Source organism: Prionailurus viverrinus, chromosome B2 (assembly GCF_022837055.1).
Source record: "Prionailurus viverrinus isolate Anna chromosome B2, UM_Priviv_1.0, whole genome shotgun sequence".
Lineage (NCBI taxonomy): Eukaryota > Metazoa > Chordata > Mammalia > Carnivora > Felidae > Prionailurus > Prionailurus viverrinus.
Window position 1 is genome coordinate 42218050 of NC_062565.1, and position 13805 is coordinate 42231854.

Sequence of the window (13805 nt, forward strand, 5' to 3'; positions counted from 1 at the left end):
AACCCCCACAGAGACACACATCCCCCTCCTTATCACCACACAGTGGTATAGTGTTTGTGTGTGGGTGTTCGGGTCTGTGTGTTAGAGGTGGGAAAACCCACCACTCAGGTCACTGACTATACTGATTATGCAGAGGGATCCCTCCGGCATGGGGGTTGGGGGAGCAAAGGAAAGGAAGAAAGTGGCACTGAGAAGGGAAGAGGCCCACGCAGAAAAGGAAAAAAGTGCAGTGTAGGAGAAAGTGGCGTGGGAGGGGTTCGGGGAGTTATACCGGAACATCTGGGATGGAGTGTGGACGTGAAGGCGTCCGGACGGGTCTGAGCCGAAGGTTTGCTGCAAGCAGCGTCCGGACGCGGGTTCTGTAGGAGTTTCTGGAGCGGCAGCGCGGAGGAGACTAGGGGTACCCAGCGTGGGGCTGTATTCTCCGGCCCCGGGTGCTTCATAACGGGGCAGGGTTTGGTGTAGCAGGGCCCACAGGTCCCATCTTCAGAAATAGCTCGAGGTATGGGCCATGCAGCCCCGGCTGGGCGCAGCTGGGAAAGAAAGGGGGTGGGGGGCGAGGCTCACGTCCCGAGCTGCTGGGGTGGGGGAGCTGGGGCGGGGCCGCGGCGGCGAGGGCGGAGGGGGGGGCGGGCTGCGGCTGCGGACGTGGGCCGGGGCGGGCCCAGCGGAGGGCGGGTTTCAATGTGCTGCCGCGGGCGCGGGAAGCTACTGAGAGGGCGCGCGGATCTCGGCGCGGTAGGACTCCTTCCTAGCTAGCAGGTGCTTCTCGGGCCGGGGGCCCGGGATAGGGGGGAGCCGGGCACCGCCGGGGCGGGAGGTGTCTCTTCCCGCCGCCACGGGGGCCGGGAGGCTGGGCCTGGCAGCTGCGCGGCGCGCGGAGGGGACGCCGGGTGGGGGCCCCGCTTCCCCGGCGTGGAGCGTGCGGAGCCGCGCTGCACGTGGCGCGCAAGGGCCAGGGCGCGTGGGGACTCTGAGGAGATCGCGACCCGAGCGGAGCGTGGGCGGCCTGGTTCCTGGGCCTGAAACCGGCTGTCGCCGAACTGACCTCCGCAAGGGGCGGGCGAGTAGATGGGTAATCTCGATCAGTCTAGTTGGTACAGGAGAGGAGCCGCGCCGGTAACTGTGTTGGGAGGGGTGGGGGTGGGAATGGGGATGAGGGCAGGGCGCGTGCCTTGGAGGTGAAGGAGCTGTCTCTTTAACCTCTGCCTTTTATTGGCCGAATTCATGTTCCTGGCCTCCCCTTCCTGGGCACGTCCTTATTTACTCCCTGAGAGGACCCTTCCTTATCTTAGAAAGGACAGGGACACATACCGCGGGTTTCGGTCCGCGGTGGGGAGAGCAGCCTGGGTGAGTGAGGGCTGGTCCCAGCCCTGCCCTTCAGCCTTCTTGGGGCGGCCCCTTTGCCCACTCCTCGCGGTAACCTCCCACTTGTCCTTCTGCCTGTTGAGCTCTCGGTGCCAGGATGTGTGTGTATTTGGAGGGGGGTTGCCTTACACCTGAGGCTCCTGTCAGGCTGGAGATGCCGCCCGCACCTACCCACCCCCCCTCCCCGCATGTCCCAATTTAAAGGGCTAGCTGAGAAGCAGCCTTTATACCTACCTCCCGGCCCCAGAAGGAGGCTAGGATGAGCTGCACATTGACTTTGAATTCCAGCTCACCTGCTCACTAGCTCTGTGACCTTAGGCAAGTGACTCAACCGCTCTGAACCTCAGCCTCCCCCATCTGTTCAATGGAGAGAGATTAGTGCTAGCTTAGGGGTGGTTGTGAGGGCAGGTAGTGGCTGGCCCCATATGCAACTCCATGGGAGTAGAGAATATGATGCTACTGCAAAGATGTGTCTGGAAGCTGGGGTGCGTGAGAGGCACTGGGGGTCTGGAGGGGGGCAGAGATAGGTATAGAAGGAGGGGACGTGCTCAGTTCCGTGACTGCTTTCAGACCTCCATCCCGGCAGGCCAGGGCGTGGCTGGAGGGACACCAGATGCTGAGCTGGTGTCAAATCCCTGGTTGCTGCTGGGCAAAGGCAGGCAAGAACAAAACACCTGGGCTGGCCAGCCGACTGTGGGCAGGATGGGAGCACAGCTGGGGGGGGAGAGGACAGAAATGAATACTTCTCTGAGCCTAAGGCAGATTTTACTAAGAAAGGGATACTCTATTCTCTCCACCCCACCTCCCAGTTCTTTACTGCCAGGAATCTTACCTGGGGGGGTGGGGGGGTGGAGCATGGGGTGTGCTGAGGTGTGAAGCTGGGGGTTTCCCTCCTTGCTACCTAATAGAAAATCTGAGTCCTGAGCCTTCTCTCCCCACCCTCCAGGGTGGAGCCCTCTTGCCCCCATCCCTCTTGGAAACATGAACAGTGTTGTTCACCGCTCTGTCCCCAGTGCCCAGAACAGTGCCTGGAGAGCATGCAGAGGTCCTCAGTAAATATTTGTTGAGAAAATGAATAAAAGAAGACCTCTGCCTCCCATCTTGGAGGTGTGTGGGTCTGCTCCTCCTGTCCCTGTTCTACAACACAGGGGTGCGCTGGGGCGCTAAGGAAGGCCTTGGGAGAGTCTGGAGTTCACCCACGGAGGGGTTGAGAGCAGTAACAGGAGGGATAGAAAAGCTGGTTGAAGATTTCGGGGTCCCTGGAAGTAACTATTTGTCGGTATCTGTCTGTCTCAGGCTGGGAACTGGCTGTACCTGGGATTTCTCCCCCCCGCCCCCCCACCCCCAGCTCCCCTACTTAGACTGCTGGGTTTCTTATCTCCCAAGCTAGCTACAGGAGCAGTTTTTATCTCCTGGTTTTGTGTGTGTGTGAGAGGCTTCTCAGAATGGGGCCCAGGGTACCAGAACTCCCATGGCAAGGCCTGGGGGGTTCTCTCCCCATATGCCCTGTGCCACTTTCTTCATTCTGGACCCTTACCCAGGGGGCGCCCATGGACAAGGCCTGCCACCAGAGCCTGAGCTAGGACCACTTCCCAGGGACTGCCCAGGCCCCCTCTGCTCTGACCCTTCTGCTGGCAAGTCTGGGCATCCGGTGAGTGCTCGCCCTAGCCCAGGCCCGGGTCCTCACCCCAAACAGCAGACCTGGCTCCAGAGCTGGGCCTGCACGTGGGGGACGTGCCAGCACACGCCTGCCTGGCTTTCCTTGCCATCCAAAGGGAAAGCTGTCTGATCTGGTGCCAGGGCGCCTGCCCTGCACGAGCGGGAAGCGGGAGGGGGATTGTGAGGGGGTGGGCTAGGAGCTTTGGGACAATGTGGTCAGTCGGGCCTGTGTCCCTGCTCCCCCAGTCTTCCTTTCAAGTTTGCTCTCTGAAAGGGGAAGAGGATAGGGACCTGGGAGTGAGTCAAAGAGGAACCGAGGGGGGATGGGGTAACCCTGGGGACAGGACTGGGCATCGGGGAGGGGCCAGGGTGGTTGTGGGAAGGGCTGTGTCCCCACATGCATGGTGAAGTATTTTCCTAGAAAACTGGCCAGGAACTAGGAAGCCCCTGGGCAGTGACTGGAAAGGAAGGTTCAAGGGCTGCCAGCAGAGAGGCTGGAGTCTGGGGTGCCTCCAGCAGGGCGCAGGCCCTCCAGAGCCCACTCCTGCTGTGAGCGCAGGGGCTCCCCCAGAGGGTGTGAAGGTCAGACCTGCAGAGAGGGGCCTGGTGCCGGGGAGGCATCTCTGGCCTGGCTTCTGTCCTCTTCCCTGTGGCTCTTGCTGCTGCTGCTGCTGCTGCGTATCTGTTTGTTTTGTGCCCTCCCTCCTCCCCTTCCCTCCCCTCGCCCTCTTTGCTTTGACTCCTGCTTCCCTCCTCCTGTCGCTCCTTCCATTATCGTTTGTTGTCTGTTGTCCTTGTCCCTGACTGCTCTCATCCTCTTCCTTGCCTTCTTTGCCAGTCTTTCCCTCCCTCTCCCTCATATTTCCTCCTCCTCCTCTCCTGCCCGCCACTCTCCCGTTTCCCAGCTTACAAACTGCTTCAGCTGCTGGATAAAAATAGCGGTGGCCAGGCCGGGAGCCAGGTAGAGCCTGAGCAGGCAGGGGGCCCGACAGGGCTGGTCAGAGGGGTCAGATTGAGCAGTCCTCAGGGGCAGGGCCAGGAGGGGGTCCTTGTGGACTCTCCGGCTTGTCTGCTCTGTGAACCCTGCCTGCCTGCCGCCTACCCCACAAGAGTCTAAAGAGGCCTATGGGGAAGCAGGGCCAAGACGTGGCCTCACACTGCTTCTGCCCCCAGCAGACGCCAGGAGGAGGGAGCTATCGGCCAGACAAAACTGAGAACGCCGTCACCATGACAACCGGTCACGAGCCTCAGGACAGGTACTGGGGGACCTGGGCCAGGGGATCCAGGGGAGTGGAAATGGGTCTCCAGGGGGCTGGGTGTGGTGTCCTTTGGAATTTGGGGTTTCCACTGTTGCCTGGTCTTCCAGCAAAGTAGCTATGAGTCAGGCCTGCGCGAGGGGTGGGGACCATGCATGTCTTAGCCGGGGGGGGGCCTGTGGGGAGGGCCAGGATGGGTGGGCGGCAGCCCCTCCCTGGCCTCTCAGTGTTTCCACTGTTGCTCTCCAGCCAGCCAGCAGCTTCCAGCTCCTCCTCCCATCACTCTGGGGAAATCATTGGCGGCACCCCTAGTTCCGGAGCACATCTGGCAGAACTGCCCTCTCCCTCAGGCCTGGCCCTGCCTCAGATGACCCTGGCCCACCCTGGTCCTTGAACTGACCTTCCTCTCATTTCCCCGCCTCTGGAGCCTATACGCTCCTTTCAGTTAGACCCACAATGGTGATCATGCATACGTATTTGCGTGGGGGGAGAGGCTATAGCCCGGTTTAAGCCCTCCAAGGAGTCTAGGACCCAAGAGAGTCGATGAAGCCATGCCTGTGGTCCAAAACTCCTTCAGCCCAGGCCCCCCAACCTCATCCCCTCTCCGCTGCCAATCCGGTCTCCCTCGTGTGCCAGAGGCCACAGAAGTAGGCCACTTCTGGCTGTGGGACCTCAGGTACTTAGCTTAATCTCTCTGGGACTGTTCCCACCTGTAAAGTTGAGGTAGGGTTTATTTGAATGGGAGGGAATTTAAGGAGACATAGTAAGTACAGGCCCCAGGTTGGTTCCGTCCCTGTCTCCTCCATTTCCAGGCTGCCTGTCCTATCAGAGTCTCACCATTGGTAGCAGTTCTGTGAACCCCTCTCCCATCTCCATGTATTGGCACCCTCCTCTAGCCCCGCTCTGACCATGTATTCTGCACAACCACGTCTGGGAGCTTCTCCCTTCATTCGGGACCTCTGAGTCGAGCCTTTTAGCTGTGTTCTTCAAGGTCCGGAGGATAAAAGGGAGTGGGGGCGGAGGGAGGCTGCATTTGCAGTGGCTCAGACCTCGCCACTTGGGGCACTCACCCAGGCCTTTCCTGTGTGAGGCCGGGCCCTGTACTCTAACTGGACCTGTTTCTTCCCTGCCTTGGACTTTGTCTCTGCCATCTCTGTGAAGAAAGCGGGCGTTAGCTGTGGGGAAGATATGACAGGCACATCTGGAAACCACAGTAGGAGGGTTCGGGGCTCCCTGGGGAAGGCTGGCCATCCCAGACAGGCCCTGAAGTGTAGGGCTTGGGGCAATGCCCTGGCCGAAGCTAGGGCGGCACTTATTTACTATTTGGGGCCCAGATGACGTCCAGTGGCCTGATACCTCCTGGCCTACCCTATGTGGTGTGACCTACAAAGCTGGTTTTGTCTGGGCCAGGGAAAAAACAGCTCCCTCGCTTCCCAGCTACCCCAAGTCACCCCGCCCTCCTGTCCCACTAGGTCCAGAATGGTCTGGGAGTTTCTTGACCTCAGAATCCTCTTTGGGGAACCACACAGTCCCTACCCAGACAGCATAATCACTTCCAGCCTGCCCAGTGGGGGTGGGAGACACTTGCTGTTTGCTTTCTCCCTCACCCGCCTACCCCCAGCCTTCAGCAAGAGTTCCAAAACCACCTCCGGATGTGTGGGTCACACTGTTTCCCAAGCCTGCAGGGTCCCCCGAGTCTTCGGGGCTGAGAACCAAGGTCCTGTTGGCCATGCCTTTCAGTCCTGTGTCCCTGACCCTACTCTCCCTGTGGACATATCTGTGCCCTTTTCCCTACCCTTGGACACTTCCCCTTCTACATAAACCCATAGGTGGACTTGTGCACATGGGCACAGAAGCCTGTGCCCTGGGGCAGTTGGAGAGACCGAACGTTGGGGAGGGAGGAGCTCTTAAGTTTGATCTGCGAAGGAGGGTGGAGTAGTGGGTCACTAGGCCCCTCTTTCCTCTCCTGTCCTCAGGTACAAAGCCGTCTGGCTTATCTTCTTCATGCTGGGTCTGGGGACGCTGCTCCCGTGGAATTTTTTCATGACAGCCACTAGGGTGAGACTGGGGGGGACTGGGCTCCAGGGGGACATGTCCACTGGGCATGTAGGGCATGGATCTGTTCTTGGGGGCCCCGGGAGAGAAGTCTCACCGCTTCTCTCTGCAACCCACACAGTATTTCACAAACCGCCTGGACGAGACCCAGAATATGTCCTTGGTCACTGCTGAAAACAGCAAGGACTTCCAGCCCTCAGCCACCCCCACAGTACCCTCCCCAGAGCGGAATTATCTCAGTGCCCTCTTCAACAATGTCATGACCTTATGTGCCATGTTGCCCTTGCTGTTTTTCACCTGCCTTAACTCTTTCCTGCATCAGAGGTGAGTGTCCAGGCCCCTGGCCTGACCAGCCCCCTCCACCCCCTGCTGCCTCTTGTTCTCCCTGTGCTGAGCCCGCGGCCTCACCTCTTGTCCCTCTGCTGCCTCGGCCTAGGATCCCCCAGTCTGTTCGGATCCTGGGCAGCCTGATAGCCATCCTGTTGGTGTTCTTGATCACTGCTGTCCTGGTAAAGGTGCATCTGGATGCCGTGTCCTTCTTCGTCATCACCATGATCAAGATCATGCTCATTAACTGTAAGCAGGGCTGGGAGCAGGCCTAGGGCAGAGATCTTCCTGGATCCCCCCACCCTTCTTTCAGAAGCACAGTCAGCCAGGAAGGAGCCCATTCCTCCCGCTGGAGGAAATGGATACCGTGGGTAGTCAATGATTCAAGAGGCCAGAGCTGACATGGACCAGGGCTGGGAGTAGGGGCAGAGAGGGTCATTTGGTGTTAAGACTCACTGGGACCTGTGTTCCTATGGGGCCCCAGCCACCTCCAGCGGAAGCAAGTCCCACCTTGCTCTCCCCTCCCCTGCTGATGCCCACCTTGTGCCCCCAGCATTCGGTGCCATCCTGCAGGGCAGCCTGTTTGGTCTGGCTGGCCTCCTGCCCACCAGCTACACTGCCCCCATCATGAGTGGCCAGGGCCTGGCAGGCTTCTTCGCCTCGGTGGCCATGATCTGCGCCATCGCCAGTAAGTCTTCCTACTATCTGCCCGTTGGCCTAGTTGCTGGGGGAAAGGGACAGGGGTGGGGCTGGTCTTTGATTTCTGCACACCCTCCACCCAGGTGGCTCGGAGCTGTCAGAAAGTGCCTTTGGCTATTTTATCACGGCCTGTGGGGTTATCGTTTTGGCCATCATCTGTTACCTAGGCCTGCCCCGACTGGTAAGCGAATGGAGAAAGGCAGATTTGGGGTCTGGGGTGGGGGGTCCAGGGCTTCGGACCAATGGTGTTCTGAGACCCAAACCTGGGCGAGGCAGGAATTCTGGAGCTTCCACCACTGAATCCACCTCCACTGTCTCCCTCTCTTGGTAGGAATTCTACCGCTACTACCAGCAGCTCAAGCTTGAAGGGCCTGGAGAGCAGGAGACCAAGTTGGATCTCATTAGTAAAGGTCAGAATAGCCCACAGAAGCTGGGGTGGAGGGTGGCCTGCCCTGGAGGGAGCAGCATGGGCACAGAGGGCAAGAATGAGTATACTGTATTTGCTGGCAGTGACAAGCCAGAGGCCAGATGTCACCAGGGCTGGGATGAGGAAAACTACGGGAAACAAAAACTGGAAAAAATAAAGGCGGGGGGGGGGTGGGGGGGTGGGATTCCGGATGACCTTGAATGTCTGAGAGCAATGGGAAGCGATTTCAGTTTCTTGTAACGTGACCTGAGTCTCCTGGGAGAGGTCAGGACCGCTGGACCCATGCTGTGGGATTTACAGGAGATCTGGGCTAGGTGTTAGGGTGTGGCTGTGCACTGGTAAGGAGTGTCCACCCCCTTTTGTGTCATCTCCTGTTGTCCTGTCCTACCTACAATTTGATGCTTTCACAACCTGTCACCCCCTAGGAGAGGACCTAAAAGCAAACAAAGAGGAGTCCAGAGTTCCAGCCCCCAACTCTGAGGCCACCAACCAAGGCCACTCTATCCGAGCCATCCTCAGAAACGTATGTGGGGCATGGGTGTTCTGCCCTCTGCCCTTTACCCTCATTCTCTCCTTTTGCCCCTCCCGACCTGCACACTGTCCATCCGCTCCCTTTCCCACCCGATACTGGCCACTCTCCTGGATTCTCCTGTGTGTGTGTGTGTGTGTGTGTGTGTGTGTGTGTGTATGTCAGGGGGTGGGGATTCTGGGTTCTTTGAATGCACAACACCATGAAGACACGGGCCTGGGTCCCTTTCCTCTAGATCTTAGTCCCGGCTCTCTCCGTCTGCTTCATCTTCACGGTCACCATTGGGATGTTTCCCGCTGTGACTGCTGAGGTCCAATCCAGCATTGCGGGCAACAGTGCCTGGGGTGAGGACACCATGGGTTCCCAGGATGGGGACAGACAGGAGCTAGAGCAGGATTGGGGGTGAGGGAGTGGGGGATCCTAGGCTGTTGTCTCCCCATCTAGACTCTTCTTGGCCCATTTGCCCTTCCCTGGGCTGGAAGCATCTTCTCTGTTTTACAGCTGGGCAGCTGGGGAAACTGAGCCCCAGTGAGGCTAAATCTGTCTCTCTGGACCTAATAACCATCCCTGAATCTACTTTTCCTCTTCCAGGAGCCTACTTCATTCCTGTGTCTTGTTTCTTGACTTTCAATGTCTTCGACTGGCTGGGCCGGAGCCTCACAGCTATATTTACATGGGTAAGGGGTAGAAGGTGGCACCCAGCCCCTGTGAGAGGGAAGAGTCCAGCCTGAGATGCAGAAAGGGAACCAAGATAGTGTGGTGGTAAGGGGAGCATGCTTTTTTTTTTTTAAACCAAGACATTATGTATAGTAAGTTGTACAGGTCTTAAGCATACAGCTTAATGAATACACACACACGTAAACATGCATGCATCTCTGAATAATCACCACCCAGGTCAAATATAGAACATTGCCAGCACTCCAGAAGGCTCAACCATGCTCCCTCCCAATCACTATGCCCTAAGGGTAACCAGATTCAATCCAGATCCTAAGGGGCCCCCAGTGGAGGCTGTGGGCCAGCCCCCGCTGAGGTACCACCTGCTCCTCTGCAGCCTGGGAAGGACAGCCACTGGCTGCCAAGCCTGGTGCTGGCCCGGATATTGTTTGTGCCCCTGCTGCTGCTGTGCAATGTCCAGCCCCGCCGGTACCTGGCTGTGGTCTTCGAGCACGACGCCTGGTTCATCATCTTCATGGCTGCCTTCGCCTTCTCCAATGGCTACCTCGCCAGTCTCTGCATGTGCTTCGGGCCCAAGTGAGTGGGGAACTTGGTGGCATCAGGCAGGGTCTAGAGCTGCAGCAGTGGATGGTCAGTGAAGGGAGAGAGGGCAACAGAGACTCCCTGATCCTGGAGGGGCATGTAAGGCACGTAGGTGAAGGGGTAGTGGTGGGTGGTGGGCGGTGGGACACCCGGGGTACCTAGGTGGAGATGTGGATAGGTGGGAGACAGACCCCAGTACACATTCCCCCAAGAGGGAAAAGCCAGATTGGGGGCGGGAAAGTAAGATGCTTGGCAGCAGAATTCTGTGCTCAGGCAAGTCTCCCCACCCCAGAGGCTCTGGGTGGGGCTGGGGTAGGGGCCATTCTAAGGAAGCCTTGCCCTCCCGCCTTTAGGAAAGTGAAGCCGGCTGAGGCAGAGACAGCTGGAGCCATCATGGCCTTCTTTCTGTCTCTGGGCTTGGCACTGGGGGCTGTCTTCTCCTTCCTGTTCCGGTCAATTGTGTGACCATGGATGGATAGAAGGACTGCAGTGGCCACCTGCTCCTGCCCCCTTTCTTCTCCTTCAGGGACGGGCAGGAGTTTGGAGGTTTTCTCTTCTAGCTAGCCAGCTTCTTCTTTCTCACGGCCTATTCTGGGCCCGGGTGTCCAGGCCCTGAGGAGGGAACCTCTGTGGATGGACAGTGGGGACATTGTGAGCCTGAGGGTCAGAATCAAGGGAAGGGATACAGTCTCTACAGTCTCTGCATCTGTTCAAGGGCTGCCCCCCCTAACACCTTGGTTCTGACTGATCCTTGCTTGAGCAGGGGAAGCAGAGACTCCTGGGCTCAGAGAGTGTGTGTGTGTGTGTGTGTGTGTGTGTGTGTGTGTGTGTTCATCTGCCTATACCAGGGGTGGCTAGGGGGCAGGACTGTCTGTTCTAAAGTCCAGTCTGACATTTCCATCCCCCTTCTCCCTATGTGCCTCCTCCCCTCACATCTCCGTGTCCCTCCCCTCCTCCCCCTGCCTTGTTGTTACCCATCATGCACCTTGTACAGTTGCCATTTTATGCCTTTTTTTATATTCAACAGAAACCAGGTGCCTTCAGAGGCTCTCTGATAAAATAAAACTTTTTTTTTTTCTCCATGGCTCCCTGTGTCCTCCAGCCACAGCTTCATGCCCTAGAGAGGGCAGCAGGATGGCAGCCTGAATCTGGGGGATGAGCATGACCCAGCTGAGCCTTGCCAGCGCTGGGCTGGGCGTGGGTCCAAAGGTGGGGGGAAGCAGTTGGTCCTCTTAGCCTCAGAGAGGCTGCAGTGCCCCCTGGTGGGGCCACGGAGAAGGGACAAGTCTGGAGCTGGGATGTCCAGGCTGCCGGCTGAGACTGAGAAAGGCCATTTATCTTTGCTGCTCAGTTCCTTCTTTCATAGGACTGGGGACAGAGCCAGTGCTTCACCTTTTTTTTTTTGGTCTTCACTGCCATCTTTTCCACCTGTCCTCACTACCCAGCCTCAGGAATGAACCTGCAAAACTGGTCAGCACTCCTCCCTTGACTAACATCCCCTCCCCTGGCTGCCCTCCCACACCTCCAGGCAAGAAGAGGCTGCAGCCCAAGTGTTCTCCTCTACCTGGCACTCTGCCCTGACATCAAAGCTAAGTCTTCTGGGGAACAAGGGGCCTATGTGTCCTTGCATTAAAACTGGGCCCTCCCCTTTTCTTAAACTCACCTAGGGGTGGGATGGTATGGGACTCACTCCGTGGAGGGAGCCATACCACTGGGTCCCCCTTCTTAAAAATTGCTCTTCTGGACTGGAAGTGGGGCCAGAGCTCTGGCTACTGTGGACACACACACACACACACACACACACACACACACCTACCGACCCTGGCTATAGCCCAGACTGTTCACTAATCCCTGACCAGCAGATAGTTACAAATTGGCACCTCTGTCAGGGCTTCTGTTTCTCAGTTTAATTTAATTGAAGGCTTCAGGCCTCATTAAGGGCTCTTAGCACATTTTTAAGACTATTTGATGAGCTTTGAAGTTCTAATAGGATAGTTAAGTACATCATTACATGGAGAGCTAGAGTCCATGTATTCCAGGGGTACATGCCAAACCAGTATTCCTTTCCTATCCGATTCAAAAGCAGGGGTTCCCTGAGTATTCTCCCATCTTTGCAATGCCCTTTGGCAAAGAGGCTGAAATAAATCTGCACTCTTCCTCTTTTCTCCCTCAGTTCTTTTTTTTTTTTTTTTTTAATTCAAGAGGGAGAAAAAGAATCCCAAGCAGGCTTCACGCTCAGCATAGAGCCTGATGTGGGACTCGATCCCATGACCCGGGATCATGACCTGAGCCAAAATCAAGAATTGGATACTCAACCGAGTGAGCCACCAAGGCACCCCATCTCTCAGTCCTTCTTGACCGCCCCATTGTACCCCAGACTGAGAGGCCTAGTGCACTCCTTCCCTGGCACCAACAGCCCCTCAAGAACCCTGCGTTTTTTCCCTGGGTCTCTTCACTACCTTCTGCCTGCTCTCTCCGGACTCCAGCCCAGGTGTCCTTCAGACCATCCCATGCATGGCCACAGAATGATCCCAAACCAGACTTAATGTTACGTTAGTCTCTCTCCCTGGAACATGCTGAGCATTTCCTGGTCCTCCACCGCCGCCAGCAGTGACAGCCAGTTCATGCAGTTCCTTCCCCTTCTGTACCTCAGAGCTTTGGGAACTTTTGTGACTTGACTTCTGTCATGCTCTTACCTTACTTACTCCAGCTGCCAGACAGAATTCGTGTTTTTCACTTGATCTTAGCCAAAAGGCTGAGAAGCGATCGAATTCATGTTTTTCAAGTTAGGGTCACATTCTATTTATGTTTTCACTCTTCAAGCTACAAGTGCTTTCCTTGGCTCCCAGAGGTCCTCAAAAGCTGTTTCCTAAAAAAAAAAAAAAAAAAAAAAAAGCTGTTTCCTTCACTGCATCTGCTTGTCCCTTGCCACACAGTCTTCACACGCCTGTCTTCAGCTGTGTGGTGGCACTCACTTCATTGCCTGTGCTCATGGGATAGAGATGGGCGTGAAGTGGTTTTCTCTCAACCCCGTCCATGATTTGAAGGAGGAAAAAACCGCTCAGATCATCTCACTTTTCCTTCCTTCTGTACTCAGATTGATGTTGAAGCAAATCACTAGAGTATTTTTTTCAAAAAATGTTTTCTAATGCAAACGCCAGGAATTTGCAGTCTCACTTGTTTCCGTTCTCCTGACCTCACCTGAAGACTGCAGAGGTGAGGGTTAGAAAATACAACTCCCAGGTCTCCCTCGCCTAGCCCTCTGCAGTGATGGCTCCTGACCGCAGTAGGCGCTCTGAAGGCACCACCGCCTCGAGACGCAGGCCTCTGCTATGAGACTTCACCACTTTCCCTCTAGCACTTGCTTCCTGTGAGATGGGGAAGGGCTGACCGTGAGAATCAGCCAGGTGTCCCTGGCTCTCCCAGGACTTGCTCATTACCATCTTCCTTCCATCTGCCCTTTCTGCCTCAAGTATCAGCCTGTATTTAGCTGCTGGTCACCCTGGGGTAGCTGCCACTGCAAAATCGGAATTCCCCTTTTGTTTAACCTGTGATGAATTGGGGCTCTCAACTTTGGAAAAGCGAAGAGCCCCAGTAAAATCGGCGGCGATCCTTAAAAAATAGAAGTCAAGCCTCTGGTATAGCTGACAAACCAGAATAGATCTGTGTATCTATTCTTTGAGGTTAATCTGGAAAGAGCGTGGTGAGGGAGTATCATGGGTGAAGGGAAAATTCCAGCTATTGGGAAGACAAATAATCAGAATGTTAAACGACGCTTATGATTCAGAATGGATATGAGCAGAGAAATGCAGAATCACTCCGAAGAGCCCTGTTCTCTGGGCAGCAGGCCCTGCCTGAAACCTGAGTCTTGACATGCAGGAAGAGTGTCAGCCTGAGGGAAGTCAGCCAGCCATTGTGGTCCCACAGGGAGGCCAGGCTGGCAGTGAGGCCCATCTGGTTTCTAGGGCAAGTTGGCAGTGAGTGTAGAGATGGACACCTCACGTGAACACAACCCACGTCCCCCCTCTCCAACCCATAATGGTAGGTGTCCTAGCTGGGCTCCTCTAGCTAATCTCCGAATGACCAGGCTTCCTGCGCTGGTCCCCTCTGAGAGAGGAGGTGCTCGCCCAGAGCTCTCCATAGCCTTGGCAGTCGTAGTGCTCTGTCAATGAGCCGGTTGGCATTCTGGCCCCAGACTGCAGGGCAAATGCTAAATGAGTCACTAGGA

The 13805-nt window shown here is 56.5% G+C and overlaps 1 protein-coding gene across 9 annotated transcripts; it reads left to right on the top strand.

Annotated features, from left to right (window-relative positions):
- Positions 1-652: 652 nt before the first annotated feature.
- Positions 653-10657, top strand: SLC29A1 (solute carrier family 29 member 1 (Augustine blood group)). 9 transcript variants are annotated; one of them, XM_047858655.1, is made up of 14 exons: positions 653-762; positions 2910-3019; positions 4201-4283; positions 6260-6341; positions 6460-6662; positions 6775-6914; positions 7219-7353; positions 7448-7545; positions 7696-7774; positions 8217-8314; positions 8556-8664; positions 8912-8997; positions 9372-9571; positions 9931-10657. In XM_047858655.1, the coding sequence occupies exons 3-14, from the start codon at positions 4255-4257 to the stop codon at positions 10040-10042; spliced, it is 1371 nt and encodes a 456-aa protein (XP_047714611.1). In that variant the 5' UTR covers positions 653-762; positions 2910-3019; positions 4201-4254; the 3' UTR covers positions 10043-10657. The 9 variants fall into 9 exon arrangements, with proteins under 9 accessions (XP_047714611.1, XP_047714610.1, XP_047714612.1 ...); XM_047858654.1 differs by having other exon boundaries at positions 4204-4283; XM_047858661.1 differs by having other exon boundaries at positions 720-738; positions 4204-4283.
- The last annotated feature ends 3148 nt before the right edge of the window (positions 10658-13805 follow it).